Here is an 18,882-nt window from a genome sequence, read left to right on the forward strand (position 1 = left end):
AAGTTGAGGGCAGGCGCTGTTGCGGTCGACGAAGCAGCCAATATGACGAGAGCCGACCTCCTCTGTGTCTGGGGCAATACCCTGTCTCCTTGTTTCGTATTTGGCGACCCTAAGCAACTCCCGCCCGCGGTCATAATGCTGAACGATACCTGGCCCAAGAAGGACAAGAACAGCCCGCCGGAGTTTATCAACCGGTTTGGCCTCGATGGCAAGATCTCGGCTCTTGAGTACCTCCAAGGTTCCGGTATACCAACATACCGGCTCAAGATGCAGCTTCGCATGGCCCAGGGCATGTTTGACACCGTCTCAAGTGTCATTTATCCTGATGTCCCGTTCGTGTACGACGAGTCGCGGAGCATCACCTTCTCCGAGTTCAAGATCGGTCATGATCTTGAGTCTTTTGCGCGGGCCCGGTACCCAGACCTCGCCGCTTCAGCATCGGGCACCCTAACGCCCATCTTCATCCATTGCGAAGGCGCAAGGGTCATCAGGGACATGACGTCCGGGGCCAAGTGGAGCTTTGGTCAGGTCCAAGTTGCCCTGGACTTCATCCTGGATTTGGTCGTCGACAAGAAGATCGATCCCGCCCGGATCTCGGTAATCGCCCCATACGCGGCCAACGTTGACCTCATCAATGGTTTACGAAGACGGTCTAAGTATGCGACTGCTTTGGAGAAGCTGCCTAGGGCTGCAACCATCGACTCGTTCCAGGGCCAAGAGAACGACCTCGTTGTTGCAGTTGTTGGTACAGACGAAGCCTCGGGTCCTGGCTTCACGGCTGACCCGCAACGACTCAATGTCATGCTCACCCGAGCAAAGAGTGGGCTCGTTCTGGTCGGTAACATCCATGTTGCCGATGCTGTTCCCAAGGTCGTTGAGAAGAAGGGCAAGAAGGGCAAGGAGAAGGAGCCTACCTTCGAGGTCATCACCACTGGTGGTGCCAAGGCCATCATCAAGGCCCCTGAGCTGCGCAAGTTCTACAAAGGGCTTCATGATAGCGGCCGGGTTGCTCGCGTCGTCGTTGAGAACAAGATCAAGGACAAGGGCAAGGACAAGGGCAAGGACAAGGGCAAGGGCAAGGAGGAAGAGGTCAAGGATGAAGAGGTCAAGGAGGAAGAGATCAAGGCGACAGAGGCCTCAGAGGAGGCGCTTCCCGTGGAGGAAGAATAGGAGTGAGATGGGGGTCTTTTCTTTCTCTTCTAATACTACAATACACACCATGGTTAGGTGACACATGTCTCAATCGCTTAGAATGTCCCCGTGATATGTGATGTGATTTGATGGAGCATTAACATTGACCTTGGCTACTATGGTCTCGCTCTCGTGTGTAGTGAGCTTGTCACTTTGTAGCTTCAGATGCCGATATAGAGCACAACTTGACTACGTGAGCTTTAGCAGAGTAATAGATTAATAGTTGGCAGAATGATTCTACCATAGCTCAATAACAGAAGCGGAATCGGTGTCGCTCTGGAGCTACTCCGCGGAGGAAAGGTTAGAGCAAGGCTCATTCCCGATGGCACTCCATAGACTGCAACTAACGCGATAAACAACTTACGGTCAATGTAGGCGAAGGGGATGTAAAAGATGTAAATGGCTCATATATCGGGTTGAAAAAGGAAACGATGTTTGTATCATTTCCAGTTATGGCGGAACGCGTCGCGATCGCTTCTAGTTTCACGTAAGATGTCATTTAAATATCTGAAAGATGGGAATGATCACAGTCAATTACAAGCGATACTCTATCGATTACTGACAGTTATATTCCTACAAGCACCTTCTTGATCACCCCAAGCACCTTTGTCTAATACCAGAGCATTTTTGCTACCTCTCCCAACGTTCAGAGTCTTTGGACGTCGCAGTCATAGGGAACATATTGGAGCCCCGCGGAGTCTCACTATAAGACTGATCTGTAGCAGGTTCAGCCCCTGTAGTAAGAGTAATATTAGATTCAGGAGTAGTAGGTTCTATAATTCTAAGTTAAGTCTTGCCTTTAATAGAGGAAGTATAGGCATAGGAGATCAGTCTTATCCTCGGGAGTCTCAACTTCAGTTACGAATAAGGCTGGCTGACCTCTCAGTGGTCTTTCTTCCGACATTCATGGTCTTTTGAATGTTTGCAGTCCTCGAATATTTCACGTCTCGAGATTTCATCCGACGTTCAGGTTTGGGACCTTTGCAGTTGTCAGGAACCTTTTAGCGAGGTCGGCTTATTGATCGAGGTTCGATTATTCGTGTGTTCTATCGTGATAAAGGCCTTCTCTAACAGGGACAAGACCATAATTTGGGTGGCCTCAAGCAGTTCCATCTAGCTTTGGCGCGGTGTTGGCGCCCGTTTCGGTCTTGTTCATTTCAATGCAGCTGTCAGATACTCTTCAAGGGGATTCGTTGATCAGGGCTCCGTATCTCAGCCGTGTATCTTGTAGTACTGGAAATCGCCTTCCACATATGCTAGACTTAAAGGAGAGCACCATGCATCATTGAGGATGAAGCTGTAAGTTTGCGTGCATAGAGGTAGGGCTTGTGAGTAAATGCCGCTGCGACAACCTTGCTGTGGCTGGAACCGATGATAGCTTTTGATTCGGCTGAGCTGTGGGAGGAATCAAAAACAAATCGGAATTCAGATTCAAGTTTGATGGCGTCTCTGTTTTCAACCGCATTAAAGGTAACTGAGAAGGGGACGGAATATTATGACGACTAGCTAATTGCACCGGTGTGAGCCCGAGAGCGAAACTTGATTTCTTCAAGATGAGACTGCTGAAGTAACCCCAATCGATACGGGTGATTCACTTAGGTAGAGTAATCAGGCCGGGAGGTTATTTGGCCAAAGGTCGCCGAGGAGTGTACAAGGTAGCCACTCTGGGTTATCAAACCATGCCACTATTTAGAGCAGCTGTATTTGACAAATCCAATATTCTTTTTTTTTTTAACTTGTACGAGTTCTGGACCATGGATGTTCCTAAATAATATAACTCCAAGTAAGGTGGACAATTCACTATCTCGGAAGATCTATGGAACACTACCCAAGGCACTCATTTTAGAGGAAATTATCAACATTCCTCTGCAAAGCCATCACAGTATGTTCATATCCTGATATTACACTCAAGTCAACAGCGTCGATGTTGATCAAATATGCTCCGGCGGAGTCCAACTATTCGAGGCCATACAGGTTTGCTGCACATGGCCCGTTGTTACCAATTTGAGGCCCTTGTCGTTGGGAGATCAAAACCCAGATTCCCTGGAGTGATTAGCATTGTATTGACTCGATCAAGTTGCCCAATTCCCTTCGTAACTCCAGTAAGGACAATTTTTGGTTGTCACTGAAGGAACGTATAAACTACCTAGGCACGCACGAAAACATCTAACTGCTACATGTTCAATCATCGACACTCCCATCAATCTGGCCTTTGGGCGTCTGCACATAAAACTTGACTTTGGGCGATTTAATTACAGGCCTTCGGCTCCTTCCCGAATGTAAACGCACAGATTTCAGAGGCCATGAGGCGGAAGGAGCTCCTTCCAGAATACTGCAATGTGTAAGTGGGACGGACCCAGGACTCCAGACACGACAACGGAAGGAGCTCCTTCCCCATTTCCACACAGCTCTGTAAGTGACCAGACCTATAGACACGACAAGACGGAAGGAGTCACTCCCCCTGATGCCTGGCACCCATAAAATCTTTTTTTCTCTGAAGACTCCTTCAGGATTTCTTCTCCTTCAGCATCCCACATTTGTCTTCTTGTGTCGTGCTGCGTCTTCTCGTTCCCGTCTTCTTTTTCGTTTCGAGACGACTTTGTTGGCTTCTTGCCCCTTTTTCGTTGCCGCCGCCGCCTTTGCCCTTTCCCCCGTCACTACACCCTCGTCACTTCACATCGACTGGAAGCAGCTCAAGTCTCAATACGGTAGCTCCTAGAGCACCGTTCTTCAGTTTACTGAATTGAGGTCTTGACGCTGTCTGAAGGTTCGACCCTTTTCCTTTCTCTCACTTCCCTCGTCACTTCCCTTCAACTGGACGTAGTCGTTCGAGTCTCATTACGGTAGCTCCTAGAGCACCGTTCTTCAGTTTACTGAATTGAGTTCTCGACACTATCCGAAAGTTGCCCCTTCTCTCACTCTCACATCACTCGTCACATCACAATCTACACAATGGCTACCAACATGAACAAAACCACCATCTCTGCCATCGAGGAAAGCGCCAACAGGTTCAAGGATCTCAGGTTCAACTAGGAGTGTGAACTTAGAACTCCCCGCCTTTCCGGCTCTGAAGCAGCTACTACCCAAGATGTAACCATCGACCGAGCTGCCAATGCCTGCATCGATGAGCAGATGAAGATGCTTGGTCTCATTCGTCAGCACTTTGACGGAGTGTAAGTCATTCCATCCGATATGCTTCACTAAGACTAACATCCCTCAGCACTTGGGCCTACCTCCCCCTGAACGCTCAGAATGTCCTCAGTACAGAGATCACATGCAAGCGTCCTCGCAACGTCAGGGCTCAAGTAGAGGCTTTAATCCGGCGCCATGATACCGTTCCTAGGGCAAGCACTTCGAAGGCCAATGCTTCCAAGGCCAAGCAGATGTTCAAGACGCCTCTAAGTAAGTAACTCTCTCAAGTATTGCATTGCAGAAACTAACTGTCTCAGGGACACTGGTGTTCGACAACTCACAGACAGAGTCTCCAAGCTCCGCGGAACCACTGTCTATCAAGAGCACCCCCCCCTCTGAGGTTCCCAGTCTTGTATCACCCAAGGTCCAGGATGACACTCCCCTGTATCGCAAGACCCGTGCATCGACAAGAAGCCAGACCACGAGCAATCTTTCCCCCAATGCTCCCACTCCAGGTCCCCTTCACCGAGAGCGTAACCTCCGCAACAGCCAGTACTCAATGGCACCCAAGAGGAAGGCTATATGGGACTCTGATGATGAGTCTGAGGATGAATCTCGAGATGCTCAAGTTGCCCGCCGTCTTCAACAGGAGGAAAATGCCAACCCATCCCTCCCCTCTCTCCGAGAGCGTACTCTCTCCAAAAGCCAGTACTCAACGGCACCCAAGAGGACGGTCATACCAGACTCTGAGGATGAGAGTGAGGATGAGTCTCAAGACGCCTACATTGCTCGCTGCCTTCAAGAGGAGGAATATGTCAACCCATCTCTCCCCGTTGCCCCTTCTCAACCCAAGCCCAAGCCCCAGCCAGCAACGAGAATCACACGGTCAACTGCCAAGCGAAGTGCCCCAGGTGCCTCTGCATCTCGCCCCCCCAAGAAGCCATGTCTGGATGACGACAGCTCTGATCTCGAGTTTGTCGATGACAGCTCTGATGACGAGGTTGTGGCGGACCTTGACGAAGAAGATGCTGCTCCAAAGCAAATCGAAAAGGGGTTCATCGACGATCATGGCTTCATTCGTATCGGACCGCAGCCACGAAAGGCCACACCCGATATCTGGACAGCGCCAAGGGACTTTGCTGGAGCGCACTTGAAAGTAGCCCTTGGAAATAATCATCGGCGGACTGATGCTCGCTTTCCTAACGCAGACAAAGACCGATTGGAACATGCAAGGGCTGTAATCCTCGACAGATTCAACCTCTCATATGTGGATGTCAGAGAGAATTGGGTCAAATATCTTTGCGACTACACAGGACTCCCATTACAATGGTCAGGCGGATCTCAATCGACTTCTGTAGAGTCAGTGTACCCAATGGTGATATTTGAAGGAAGTCCTACATACCACGCCCCTCCAAATGCCTGCCTTATCATGGAATCTCTCAATTGGGCAAAGCGGCGACATCCTCCTGTTACCCTACCCCTGGTGTCAGCATGGTTAAATGCTTGCGAAGAGCGAGACTTTATACCACGCAGGTCGAGGATGTCATGGGTGTTCAACGCGTTGTCTAATACGGGTACAATGACGCGCGTCTTTGGCTTACTGGAGACGCATGACCATCAGATAAATGAATGGATATCTTACGATCAGCTAAAACGCAAGGCTATCCTTGAGACGCTCAGAACAGGGGATGTCAACTCTGAGCTCCAAAACGCCATTCGAAACCTCGGCCACGAGAAGCTTTGGGTGACTGGCGATCCAAATGCAAAGACTGACAGATCCGGTCCTTTGATCTACAGAGAACTTTGCCGCATTGCAATACAGAGGTATGGTCTGACAAAGTCAGAGTTCGAATACTATTGCACTGTGCCTGGCCCAAGCCAAGGAAGCGAGCGCGTCTTCTATCCATTTCACGCTCTTTCTCGGCCCCAAGCTGAAGCAATTGGATGGGACTGGCAAATGATGGTAGGATTTGCCAAGCATATGCTAAACAATATGCGTGGAGCGTGCAACAGGCATGCTGAGCAGGCAGGCTATGGGGAGAAGCATGTAGATGCGGCCAAGTTGATCTACTGGATGGGGACGTTTCTATGCGACCAAATCACCGCCTTAAAGGCCAAGATGCCAGAGGCCAGTCAAGAGGAAATTGCACTCATGATGCTTGACCGCTGGGGATTGCCTAGAGTCCCATGGACATCCCACATCATGCGATCCTCACTATGCAGGAAACAAGACCATGGAATCGCTATGGTCTTCGGTATTGAAAATCGCCCTGATTTTGACCCCGTGCGACATATCGACTTGAGTTCTGCTACTGTTACGCTTGATTCATGCTTTACGAACATGGCAATGCGGAATTTCGATACCTCTTCTTGGGATAGTATCCGAACTGCCGCAATGCATGTTCCCCTACATCACCCCTTCTGGCAGGTTACATCGACCCTAGGGAATGAAATCTGGCGGGGTGAATGGGATCGTTCTATCCAGCCTATAGCGCCGATACCAGAGTTCGAGACCCACCTACTGTCAATTGAAGCTTGGGTTGACGAAGAGGTTATGGATCCCTTGATCTGCAAGTACTGTGACGAGATACAAATGACCGCTGGACAACTCGTCGACCACTGCCGAAAATGCTCGAAACGACCACAGAGCGACTTGCCCAATGGTCAGCCCTTGAATCCAGACCAGGACAATGTCAATGAAGGCTATTGGGACAGTCGACTGACATGCGACTATGACGGATGCAGTTTCAGATCAAATAATGCTGTCCATCTGCGCCAACACAAGAAAAGGCATTCAGACGAGAGGCCGTACAAATGCGTAACATGTGGAAAGGGTTTCAAATCTTCAAGCGAACTTAAGGCACACAAGAAGACGCATGATGAAAACAGGGCTAGAGCATTCAAGTGCCAGGAGGCGGGCTGCGACGCATCTTATATCCAAAAGTCTCACCTAGATTCGCACATGCGGACACATAAAGGGCAAAAGGATTTCAAATGCCATGTGGAGGGTTGCGGAAAGTCTTTCCTCACGAAGGCCGACCTGGCCAAGCATGAAAGGTCCCACTCTACCGACAAGCCGTTCACATGCGAGGTCATAGTCGACGGGAAGAAATGTGGCAAAACCTTCAAGCTTAAGAGCCACCTAAATTCGCACATGGTCACGCATACGGGGAAGAAGGACTTCAAGTGTCGTGTAGACAATTGCGGAAAGTCCTTCAGCTGGCAGCAGAACCGGGATGCGCACGAATTAATTCACTCTACTGACAGGCCGTTCACATGCGAGGTCATAGTCGACGGAAAGAAATGCGGCGAAACCTTCAAGCGAAAGCGAGAACTGAGTAGGCATGTCCTTACACACAGCGACGAAAAGCCAATTAAATGCGACGAATGTGAGTTCGCTTGCAAAAGGCCAGATGTACTCGCTAGGCACAAGAAACATAAGCATTAGGATACGAAGCCGTTTGTTTGTGCTATTTGTGGGAAAGGGTTTAAGCGCAGTGGCCACTTAGCGAAGCATAATAGATCCTGCAAGAGGGCAGATTGAGTTTCCGTGGGACCATGTGGTGGAATGTGTTGGGTCTATGTACTCTAGGTCCCGTATGTAATGAGAGATGGTTGAAATCTTGCTTGTGTAATGAATGGATTATACGTGATAAGATTAGTAAATGGCCTCAGGGTCAATTGGCCACAGCGACCTGGAGCGTCCATCCTGGTCGCGTCGACGAACTGTACTGCAATAACACAACTTACGGCTGATCTCTGGCGTCAAGGCCGTTGGAAGACAGCACTCTTTGTATTTCTTGACAAAGCGCGTCTGGCCATAATGCGCCGCTCGGTAACAGCTTTCGCATATGACGATGGTTTTGTCGCTGGTGTCCTGAAAGGTGCATCCCCGAATTGTCGCCTTGCATTCAGAGCAGAGCTGTGGGACAAATATCGGCTGATCCAATTCATCATAGAACCCAAGCCGTATTTGAGCGGAGGCAGGTCTTTTCCAGAACGACAGTGCTTTTTCAGGTTCGCGATACTCGATAATTTTGTCGATGTCGAGGAATTGCGCTGATTGAAGAAGCATGCGAGCTCTTCGTCTAGCTGGGTCCAGTAATTTGCGTTCGCTAAGGGAGGTTCTTATACCGCCCTTGATGCTGTTGCTCTTCATGTCGGCGAAGATATCCCAGCCACGGTCTCGTAGAACTTCATCGTATGAAGGTGGCGCTTTCGTGTCTTTTTTCGCTTTCTTCTCTGGACGTTTGGATCGTTGATTTCTCTTGTTGCGTTCATGAAATTGGCGAGAGATATCGGAAACTGAATCGAGAAACGTATCGTAACCGTAAATCAAGTCATCCTCTTCCTCCGGGAGAAAGTCCGATGTGTCTTGACGTGATTTCCAGCGCCCGAATGTCAACAATAAATATGGCAGCTCACGCTCGACTCCTTCCCAGTACATTCTGAATAGCTCATTCTCAAGCAGATCAGCTGCAGGACCCAGGCGGGTACTGGGAATCACAGGTGCATCAGTGATTCCACCGCTGTTGCCACTGGACACTGGCACCGAACGAGACAGAAACGCGGGGAGCGAGGGCATCTTGCAGTGAGTCTATTCACCAAGCGCTACGTGATGAAGGTTCATGGAGCGACAAGAAGTTTTCGAATTGGCAACTGTCATCTCAATCAGGCGGGCAGAACGCCTTGCATGGAGCCTGCCATCTTCAGTGTCTCGCTCACTGTAACCAGGCGTTGAGGTGGGGAAGCGGAATTACAGCGCTGCACCTTCGGCATCTTGCATGGATTTGCACTGAACAAGGCATACTCGGCTTCCACATCGACCGGGCTGAGATGATCATCGCCTGTGGTTGAGGCGCACTCCTTTGACAGTCAGGAATGATCACATTTGCATCCAGAAAGCCATGATATATGTGTAAACTCAATACAAGCTTACCTGGTCCCATATGTCTGGACCCTGCCGATAAATTGCCTGTTGAAGAATGGGGCTTGACGGCGTGGAATGCCTGCTGTAATGGATCCTCATTCGATACCCGATCCGGTGTCGTAAATCCGGGAATCAGAGCTTGCAGTGTCCCGGTTCTGGCATGTTAAATTGAATAGAACAAGCCTCATGAGCTTGTTTGTTGATGATATCGATTTTAGTGCAGATCTTGTAGCTTTCGGAGAATTGAGGCTGCTTGTCTGGAGATGACGACGCAAGCGATAACGAGTCTTATAAATATTGGCAGCGCAGGGGGCCTTTCAGGTCGTCAGATGAGGATTTGTCGACCCGATAAACTGATATATCCAACATTTAAGTCGCTGAAGTTTCTGAGTGAAAAAATAAAGAACTGCGCCTTGATCATCCCTTGATCGTCTCAATGAAGGTCGTCATCGCAGGCTCAACAGGGTTCATTGGGAAGGAAGTCGTCCGCCAGGCGCTCCTGCACCCTCAGATCACCTCAGTCGTCACATTATCGCGTCACGACCACGATATCTCGGAAGACCTACAAACACCAGAAATCGAGTCCAAGCTCACGTCTGTCACCTGTTCCGACTTTAAAAACTACCCGCAATATGTCAAGGATGAAATCTCTGGGGCAGACGCTTGCATATGGTATGTCCGGCCGGCTTCTCAATGTGACACAACTAACAGTGCAGGCTTATCGGAGTAACGCCTGGCAAATTGAAACAGTACAATTGGGATCAAGTTCGTATGATCTGCTATGAGTATGCGCTCTATGCAGCCGACACGTTTGCGAAGCTTCCGCGCGAGGGTAACCCGGACCCGTTGCGATTCATCTACGTGAGCGGTTGCAACGCCGAGCGAGACCCTGCAAAGAAGCCATGGATTCTTGGAGACTATTGTCTTCTTCGTGTACGTATTCAGCGCGTCGCTGCCGTATCATTGCTAATAACGCTTCCAGGGCCAGGTTGAGAAACAGATCATCGAGCGTGCGCATTTGTCGGACGGGAGAATGCAGGTCCTCGTTACCAAGTCAGGCATGGTCAACGATCCGGATATGGGTTTCTTAAAACAAGGGCTGCGTTGGTTCTCGCATGCTGTCATCAACATCCCGAATATTGGGAGGACGGAGTTGGTGGCCGGTTTACTTGACCAGTCGATCGCTGGGTTTGGCAAGGATACTTTGTCCAATGCAGAAATGGTAGAAATTGGAAAGAAGGCATTGGAGAAGAATGAGATTTTGGAAGCGAAGGCCTAATTGATTGTAGCTATTATAGTCTTTGCTCGTTAATAATGTCAAGATACCAGAATTACTTCCGCTCCTTGATGATGACGCGTTGTTGGTGTGACTATGCACTTGCAATCTCGGAAAATACTCGACAGAAGGGATTTTGGGGCAGACTTTCAACGGAAATACATAGTCTAAAGTAACCATTCATCTATTGGGAGGGTGATTTCGATGAATGCGCGTCCTTGTTGAGACGCGATGCCTTGGTGGGGACGAAAATTACTTGTGACTTCAATGTCGTCAATTCAGGCACTTCACGTTGACACTTACATACAACCAAATGAGAGAAAATAGCATAAGTCGCATTGACTCAGACATACAGCAGTCTACCCCGATCAATATTGAACGTCCAAAATCCAGTTATTTAAGTTTATTAATTATATTGCTACAAATACATTAATAACCGTTATCTACCGCGTTAAAATTGAAGTGAACTCGTGCCGTACGTTCTCCTACCTTAGGCCTCCAGCATCGTCAAATTACGGACGCGACCGAAGTCAGACAGAAATGAGTAATCATGCACTCAACCGGACCAACACAAATGCACGCCACGACCTTCGCGGACCAGATTTGAAACCTCGCGGAGGAAAAGCTCCTCAATTGCGCTACTTCTTGGCTGTGTATGGTGCACCTGCAGTAGTTGCTGTCGTGTTAAATGGATCAATATGACGCCGTGATGCGCGACGCGGCGGAATTGCCATCCTGACATCATGCGCTAAGGATCTTAGCTTCCCGGGGTCAAGCTGTAGGCTGGATTCGAGGATGTATTTAGTCATAGGGAGGCTGTCAAGATGCAAATCTGGGTTTTGTTTATCTGCAAGGTAAACGAATTCATGCATTATGGATCAAAATGCACAACAAACGAGGCACATTGTTGCCAACCTTGAGCACGGAGCTGATGGTAGTACAACCCTGCACACCAGTGTTCAGCATGAGCCTTTGCGTCATGGTTCAGTGGTGAAAATACAGGAGGATGTTGTCGCCAATTCAGTGGAAGTTAAGGACATAGGCTGGGACGATGATCAGATACGGCCCGAGGACTATGCCTTCGATGGCATAAAGAACAAAGATATCTGGCTTCTCATCCGAAGGTTCAATAAAGTGAGTTGACCACTCAGCTTGTATGAGCATTAGCTGACTAGAAACAGCGTGTCTTCCATCTCAAACATTCCCCAAATCACCCAGAAGATGAGATGGATTTCAACGTTGCTGAAGAGGAGCAATTCTCTCCAAACAAGCTGCGTGCACAAATCGAAAGACTTTACATGGGGGCGGTAGGTGTTTCAGTCCAGGTATGTTCGGGTAATGCTCACAGCTATAGATACTTGGCTTTATTATGCTCAGGCAACACCTCTCGAGACTCCAGTCCTGGAGGGAACCAAGGCGAACATCATGCTTCTGTCTGGTAGGTCAATCCGTTTCTCGGGCAAGAACACCTCGTCTAACTATTCAGGTTTATCTCGCTGCATGGTATTTTAACTTCCTTATGCCAACACTATTGACAGGTTTGATGGCCATCCTGCTCTCTCCCAAAATTCGGAATACCTTATTCCCGCCTTGCCCCCCTGCACTAGTCCATTACCAAGGCGGCCACTTAATAAAGCCGGCTGCGGGTATCCTAGGCACCGTCGATACAGCTACAGGTGCTCCAGAGAGCCTCAAGGGCGAGACTCTGGAGAGAGAAGCCAGCAACTTTGCCACAGGCCTTGTGGCTCTTTCCATCAATACCTTTGTCGACAAGGATCCGCAGCACGACGAGTCACAAAGAGGAGGTGGAAAGACTGTTAACCTTCCGGATCCAAGATCGTTAGCTACTAGGATAGTAACCGCGAAGGATAAGGCAGCCGGAATCGAGAAACCGTCCTGGGACAAGAGCAAATCGCCCATGCAGGAGCTCATGTGGAGTCAAATGAGACCCTTGATGCACTGGGTATGTCGCTTCTGCGATATATGGGAGAGGAGTGCAAAGTAAGTCTTCTTTCAAGATATGGTGCTTTACGCAGATGATAACAGACTCTAACTTGCGGTTAGTCTCCTTGATCCAACTGCGCCTTTTCCAAGAGATACTGCCCAGCGTCGAATCGTGCAACTAATGCTCCCGACTGTGATATTATCGACTTTCACATCTTATTACATATTTTACAGAATTGTTACCTTGGGGATCGGAGTCGGTTTTTTCGGTAGCATCTTCTTAAGAAACTCGTATGGTTGGCTAAAGCATAAGATGGAAAGGTACGTAGCCTGTTCAAATATAAACTTGATCACGCTGACAGTTGACTAGAATTGTATTCCGGGGAATACCGACAGATTCCCAGCTGACAATAGCCCTTTTACGACACGGTGAACGAAACAATGCCCCTCTGCCGCCATCCCCCGAACCAAAAGGTCCGCCTCTTGACGAACCTCACGTCCTTGATGGTGATGATCTCAGTGCATCAACTGGTGATCTTCCAGTGGGAGCGTCACCGGAGGAGATCCGGAAAGCTGTCCAGGAAGAGCCTGGAGTCGTACGAGATACCGGAGGCGATGACCATGAATACCCTGACCATGAGACCGGTGGGAAAAGACGCGGCAAGCTCTTAGGCGTCGTCAAACCTGTTGTTGAGGCAGCAGCAAGGACAGTCATAGGAGTCAACAAGATGCGAGCAAAGACTGGAACGGTATCTGCTAAGAACCGTGTTGGAGCTGCATCGACAAGGGAAAAGCCGTCAATTGCCGGACCGGTCGAGTTCACATGTCGCTGGCAAGGCGAGAAGGGTTTTGCATATCTCACAACCGATACTTCATCCCCTTGTCTTTGTTTTTCTAGAAGATCTACGGGAGATTCGGATGGTTCTGGCTATCATGAGATTCATCCTACATGGACGATCCCCGTCAAGGACATCACTACACTGAACAAGTATTCTGGGTACGGGGCCAAAGCGAAACTCCTTGCTGGATGGGCACTTGAAGCTGAGATTATCGATGGTATGGAGATAGTTGATAGTGGAGGGAAGTCTAGGTTGCTCACAGCGATGGCTCGTAGAGATCAGCTGTTCAACCGACTTTGTGCCATTGGTGATCAGAAATGGGAAATCTGGTAGACTACTTCATCAGGCTAAATTGGAACAAATCACTTCATTTCACCTCTCCTTGGTATTTGTAACCGAAGCTTGATTGTGGCTTCTCGGCCTTATCGATTGACTTAATGGATTTTCAGTCCTACAGATTTGCGAACCACCCACGTTAGATTATACCCTTGGCGGCAAACAGCCAAAGCTAACACTTCGCTAGCATACAGAAGCAAACAAGCCGCTCCTCGTTTCAAATCTCGCCTCAACGGAGCTCGTCTTCAACTGATGATGCCCCGTTCTGATGATGTCGAAAACGGAACGTGGTACATTGATAACAACCTAGAGAACCTGACTACGACACTTAGGATACACCCTGGTATCAAACTCCATATACATTATATCTTATGTACACGATGAGGACTTCGAATCAGTTCTCTGTGGTGATATAAGCTCTCAGGCACAGGTCTCAACTGCAAATAACACATCTGGCTCACAACTATTCTGATCGAACGCGCGAAGGATCTTACTAACCTTCGAACCTTCGCAATCTTGACGATTTGAATAAAACACCGTTCAACTAAGGCGGTGAGGTTCGCAAGTACGTCCATAGATGGTGTCAAACAGAGGTATAAGACTGCTAATAAAATCAATAGCCACCGATAGGATAATCAACCCTACGACAAGGTGATAAAGGCTAACTACAGAATCGAATCTGCTACTCTTACCGGTTGCGATATTTCTGAGTTTCGTGACATAGCGCTTAAGATATATATATCCAAGATGTGTTTAAACATCGGTTGGATTTAGGTAGCCTGACCTAGGACCCTCACCGGATTCATATCTAGATAACAAAGAAGGTGGTTATCGGGTTGATATCCCCCGAGGAAGGCTACGTGGGTCTGCCCCTTTTAATAGCCTTACCCCATTATCTAAACTATTGGCTTACAGTTGAACACCAACGCCAACGTCTTAGCCCGTTCAGTCAGGAAGCCTGGCAGAGAGAACACATCCATCTACTGCCTGGGTTTGTGAAACCATGCTCTTCAGGCTGGAGTAGTGAAGAGGTGATATGCATCTCCAGCATGGAAGATCTCTCGCCCTCCGAGAAACTTGGTCGAGATTCCTTCACTGACAAAGCCAAGGTTGAAAAGGAAATGCCGGACCTGAATCCCGCTTGAACCCTAGGACATGCAGTTGCACTGTCATCACACTGCCCTCTACCTCTGAGCTCTGTGCTATGATTACAAACATTTACGGACAGTTCTCAACTGCAAAAAACACACCTAGCCCACAGTTCAGTCATTATACCACAATGTCTGGCCAATTCAGAAAAAAACTCTTTAGGTCCACTTTTAGCCTCCGATATAGAGAGTGACTAGTCTCTCCCGGTGCCAGCGACCCTATGTTTTACTTTGCTATATATTGATACTATGCCGGCTGTTCTGCAATGGTACCTTAGCTTTCTAGACCTAGATAACAAAGACTGGTTCTAGGAGTATTTAACTAGGATACTCTTTAGTATAGTAATTATATTAGCTCCTGCTAGTTTAGGGAGGCTTTATATTACTGCTCTTATTAGATTTATACTTAGGTTTAGTTAATATTAGATATAATTTATTACTTCTGCCCCTCTGAATAATACATGTAGCAATATTAAAGAATAGGCTTTTATTATACCTGAAGTAATTGCGGGGAAGTTATCTGAAGAGCGCATATAGCTTTATCTTCCAACGCCAGTTCGTGGCTATGTAATTCAGAAAGAGGCTGGGAAACTCATGTCGTTGTCGCGCACTAACGCGGTCTATGGTTGGATAATAAGGTTGAAAGCTAAAAGAAGCTTCAGCCCCAATACAAAGAAAAAGAGATTTCGCCATTCACTCTGCTGGTGGACAGCTCATGCCATCGGCCTTGACCTTGAGGATGTTCAAGAACTGAACGATGCCATTGGTAACCAAGATTTAAGCAACCCTCATACATGAGCTCGAGGTAAAGCGCACGATACAAGCATCAGCTATCGGGTCTATCCACTCAACCAAAGTTCCATCAGTGGTGGTCCCCCGCTTGTACTGAGATAAAGTGGGGCGGGGTACGAAATTGGAGCCTTATGAGCTCTTAGGAGATAGTAGGGAAGGCCATTTCTCGAGAGCGACTTACTCTCCCCATGGATGCGTAGCACTAAACTGGCAGCTTTCATGAAGTAACTTTGCAAGACTGGCTTCGCTGATTCTGAACAGTGGTAGACTGAGAGAGCCCATGATGAGGATCCAGCGTTTGTTCGTCTAAGTCCTGAAAGATCGAAAGAGTTCAATGTCATCAGGTGAGATCTGGTCGATGTCAATGCTCAATATCTTGGTAAGACTCCCCGAAGAAAAAAAAAAAAAAATTGAGATAGCTAAATATATATACACGGTCATCCTCAATTGTTATTCTATGTTAACCCCGACGGTCTTGATTCCGCATTAGATTAACGGATAACGGCCGAGTTAGACAAGGGGGTTACTATCCGCCGTCGGACATCGGGCGGAGACTATCCCTTAACCCTAACCTCGGAAACAACTCTTTACATTGTCGACGAACTATGACATAACGTTTCCCGTGAAATGGTTCAAGACAAGGACGCTAGAACGCAGGGTTAAAGGCTATTATTTTAACTTAAGAGCCCGAATAGTTAGTAGGAGCGATAAACCGAGGGGAACTTTATTATTAAGCTCAATAACCTTCTGCCATGAAGTGCAGTAAGGACCTGAGGTTCCTTATTAGATTGTGACATAGCTAGCTGTTGAGAATTATTGACTAAAGAGACATGATGTAGATCGAGGGGTTTTTGATCCACTCCCTTGACATGTATGTTATTAAATGTATCAATGTTATTTATTGGCCCTCCCCTATCCAGTAAGGTAGAGAATATAAGATTTTTATTAAGCGGCCCTGGCAGTATTTACCGGCTTTTCAACTTCATCTGTCACGTCCTTGACAGACACAATAGTTGTCTTCTTGACAAGTGTGTTGGAGCTCCTTTTTGACGAGATAGATAAAGCTTTCTCAGGCTTTTGAGGAAGCATCGACTCGTCATCTACCTGGATGGGAGTGCTGGTATCAGAAGCAACCTTCTTCCGTCGGAATAAGCCACCCAGTGAAAAGGAGCCTTGCCAGTAGAGTAAAGCCGATGGAATCAAGGCGACGGCACCGATTAGGATATAGAGGGGGTTGCCAAAGACTCTCCAGACGAAGAAGCCAATACCAACAAAGACCGCTGTGTACCAGATAACCAAATGGCAGATATGGAATGACCTTTGTAAGAAGGACTGTCCGCGCTTGCGCTCAGACGAAGAGCGAGCTGATGTTCCCCAGCCGGTCTGGTTCATAGTGATGAGAGCATAGATTTTGGACGGCAACAAACCGAAGAAGTAGATGAAGCCATAGGCACTGAAGAGGAGCAGCCAAGGATCTTTGCTAATGAGTACGGCCAGAACGGACTTGAAGAGGGCAACCCCAAACATGGTGACCAGCCAGATGATAGGTCGCCATGGGCTGGAGTCGGAAGTGTCGAAGAGGAAGTGGAGGACAGTGGCGATCAGGATGAATGGATACAAGGCCTGAACTGTCATCTCGACAAGCATCCAAGGGGATTGGTAGGCAAAACTGGCGGGGAACCAAAAGGACTCTCGGAAGAAGGACTTGCTCCAACGAGTCTGCTGAGCAACCCATCGCACAAAGGAAGTAGGAGACTCGCTATCACACCAGGTTCGGTGCGTGTAGCGTGTCCTGAGACCATGAGCAAGCAGTTGGTTGGTCAGGTGTCGGTCATCTCCAAAGGTGGTCTCTTTGCCTCCAAACGTCTGCAAGTTCCATGGGCCGAGGATGGTCTCGAGGTCAGAGGCGCGGTACATACTCATGGGACCCGAGAGACAACCGACGCAGCGCCACAGTGACTGACAAGCGCGCTCGATGTTGAAAGCAAACCAGTAACGAGCAGCGCACATGCGGGCGAGCAGTGACTCAGCGCGGTTCCAGATCTTAACGTCTGCTGTCACACCGCCGATCTGGGGTGAGGAGCGGAGGAGGGTCAGCATCTCATCCAAGCCGTTGCTTTGAACAAGGGTGTCGGAGTCGGTGGTGAATATAGCGTCCCGGGTGCGGAAGGCATATAGACTCATAGCAAAGGCCGTGAACATGGCGGTACGTTTGTGACCGTGGGGTTGGGCAAAGCAGACAGCCTTGAGGCTGCTGATGTTCCACTTCTCCTCCCACTCGAGCACCTGCTGGACGACTACCTCTCTAGCAGTGGCCAGGGCAGCTTCGTGGCCAGGACGATAACGGCCAACAAGGTAGTGCCAGAACTTGACCAGGAAGAATCGAGTGTCGGCAGGGACGTGGTCAAAGTATGTCCTTCGGTGTAACTCTGAGAGTAAAATGGGCAAGTGGATAAGTGTTGCCTTCTGGTCCTGGAATTCATCGACAAAAGCCTGTGCCATACTCAGATCTGGCTCGTCGTTACCGTCAACAACACCGACGACGCACTTGGGGGCGAGTGTTTGTGTCTGCAGACTGCGAAGACATTGTCTCCATGCCTGTTCATCCTCACGGTAGCCGACAACGGCCATGGAGACATCACCATCAGGGTTGAGGAGGTTATCAGCCGATGGGTTGGAGGCAGACTTTTCGCAGTCTCCGGCCGCCTGTGCGTTGGCTGTCTTCTTCCTGACATTCTTGACGATACGGTCTATATCAAAGCGGTTGAAGATGGCGCAGGTGAGCTGAATGAGGTATTCGGTGATGAGGACCGTTCCATAAAGGCCCACTGAGGTGATACCGAGATCCAAGACTCGGAGACCGATGATATAACCAGTGATGAGAGCAGCAATGAGCCCAAATGCGATGATGATGTTGATGGCAGCGCTGAAAGGATTAATCCTAAGAGGCTTTCTCACTGGTGTGTCGAAGACTGAAGCTGAGTCAAAGCGGGATGCCTTGATGCTAGCCGACGAAGCGCTGGACGACTCAACACCGGCGCTGACCTCGACGGTCGCTTGCTTGCCAGACATCTTGCGACTGGACCGGAGCGTACCACTTGACGTCAAAGTCGAGAGATGATGTGGTTTGGATTAAACGAATGCAGTTGCAGGAGAAGCTGTCTTGAGCCTAACCGATTAAACAAATTGCAGTCCCTGCCCAAGCATATCTATTTATCTCGCTATAAAACGCCATCATGTTGGTCATTGTTGAAATTTTCTCCTAAAAAGGCGCCACACGCCGAGCTTTCGGTA

The 18,882-nt window shown here is 48.7% G+C and overlaps 6 protein-coding genes across 6 annotated transcripts in view; 4 read left to right on the forward strand and 2 right to left on the reverse strand.

The window, feature by feature from the left end:
- Positions 1–1,170, forward strand: part of FOXG_08799 (uncharacterized protein) — a gene marked incomplete at both ends in the record, with an annotated part of 3,896 nt that extends 2,726 nt beyond the window's left edge. Inside the window, one exon of the mRNA XM_018387829.1 lies at positions 38–1,170. Coding sequence (XP_018245762.1) covers positions 38–1,170 — 1,133 coding nt within the window. The remainder of the gene's footprint in view (positions 1–37) is intronic.
- Positions 1,171–4,323: 3,153 nt separating this feature from the next.
- On the forward strand, positions 4,324–7,831 carry FOXG_08800 (uncharacterized protein; the record flags this gene model as incomplete). Its single annotated transcript, XM_018387830.1, has 3 exons — positions 4,324–4,364; positions 4,412–4,593; positions 4,641–7,831. The coding sequence occupies 3 exons, from the start codon at positions 4,324–4,326 to the stop codon at positions 7,769–7,771; spliced, it is 3,354 nt and encodes a 1,117-aa protein (XP_018245763.1). The 3' UTR covers positions 7,772–7,831.
- A 150-nt stretch (positions 7,832–7,981) lies between these two features.
- On the reverse strand, positions 7,982–9,060 carry FOXG_08802 (uncharacterized protein; the record flags this gene model as incomplete). The annotated part of the gene is made up of 1 exon (XM_018387831.1): positions 7,982–9,060. Exon 1 carries the CDS (start codon positions 8,906–8,908, stop codon positions 7,982–7,984), a length of 927 nt encoding a protein of 308 aa, XP_018245764.1. The 5' UTR covers positions 8,909–9,060.
- Positions 9,061–9,395: 335 nt separating this feature from the next.
- Positions 9,396–10,594, forward strand: FOXG_08803 (uncharacterized protein). Its single transcript, XM_018387832.1, has 3 exons — positions 9,396–9,925; positions 9,970–10,186; positions 10,236–10,594. The coding sequence occupies exons 1-3, from the start codon at positions 9,690–9,692 to the stop codon at positions 10,530–10,532; spliced, it is 750 nt and encodes a 249-aa protein (XP_018245765.1). The 5' UTR covers positions 9,396–9,689; the 3' UTR covers positions 10,533–10,594.
- An 808-nt stretch (positions 10,595–11,402) lies between these two features.
- Positions 11,403–13,645, forward strand: FOXG_08804 (uncharacterized protein; the record flags this gene model as incomplete). The annotated part of the gene is made up of 6 exons (XM_018387833.1): positions 11,403–11,663; positions 11,711–11,836; positions 11,907–11,967; positions 12,068–12,530; positions 12,708–12,794; positions 12,844–13,645. The coding sequence occupies 6 exons, from the start codon at positions 11,403–11,405 to the stop codon at positions 13,643–13,645; spliced, it is 1,800 nt and encodes a 599-aa protein (XP_018245766.1).
- Positions 13,646–16,533: 2,888 nt separating this feature from the next.
- Positions 16,534–18,660, reverse strand: FOXG_08805 (uncharacterized protein; the record flags this gene model as incomplete). The annotated part of the gene is made up of 1 exon (XM_018387834.1): positions 16,534–18,660. The coding sequence occupies one exon, from the start codon at positions 18,658–18,660 to the stop codon at positions 16,534–16,536; it is 2,127 nt and encodes a 708-aa protein (XP_018245767.1).
- Positions 18,661–18,882: the final 222 nt, after the last annotated feature.

This window comes from Fusarium oxysporum, chromosome 2, assembly GCF_000149955.1.
Source record: "Fusarium oxysporum f. sp. lycopersici 4287 chromosome 2, whole genome shotgun sequence".
NCBI lineage: Eukaryota > Fungi > Ascomycota > Sordariomycetes > Hypocreales > Nectriaceae > Fusarium > Fusarium oxysporum.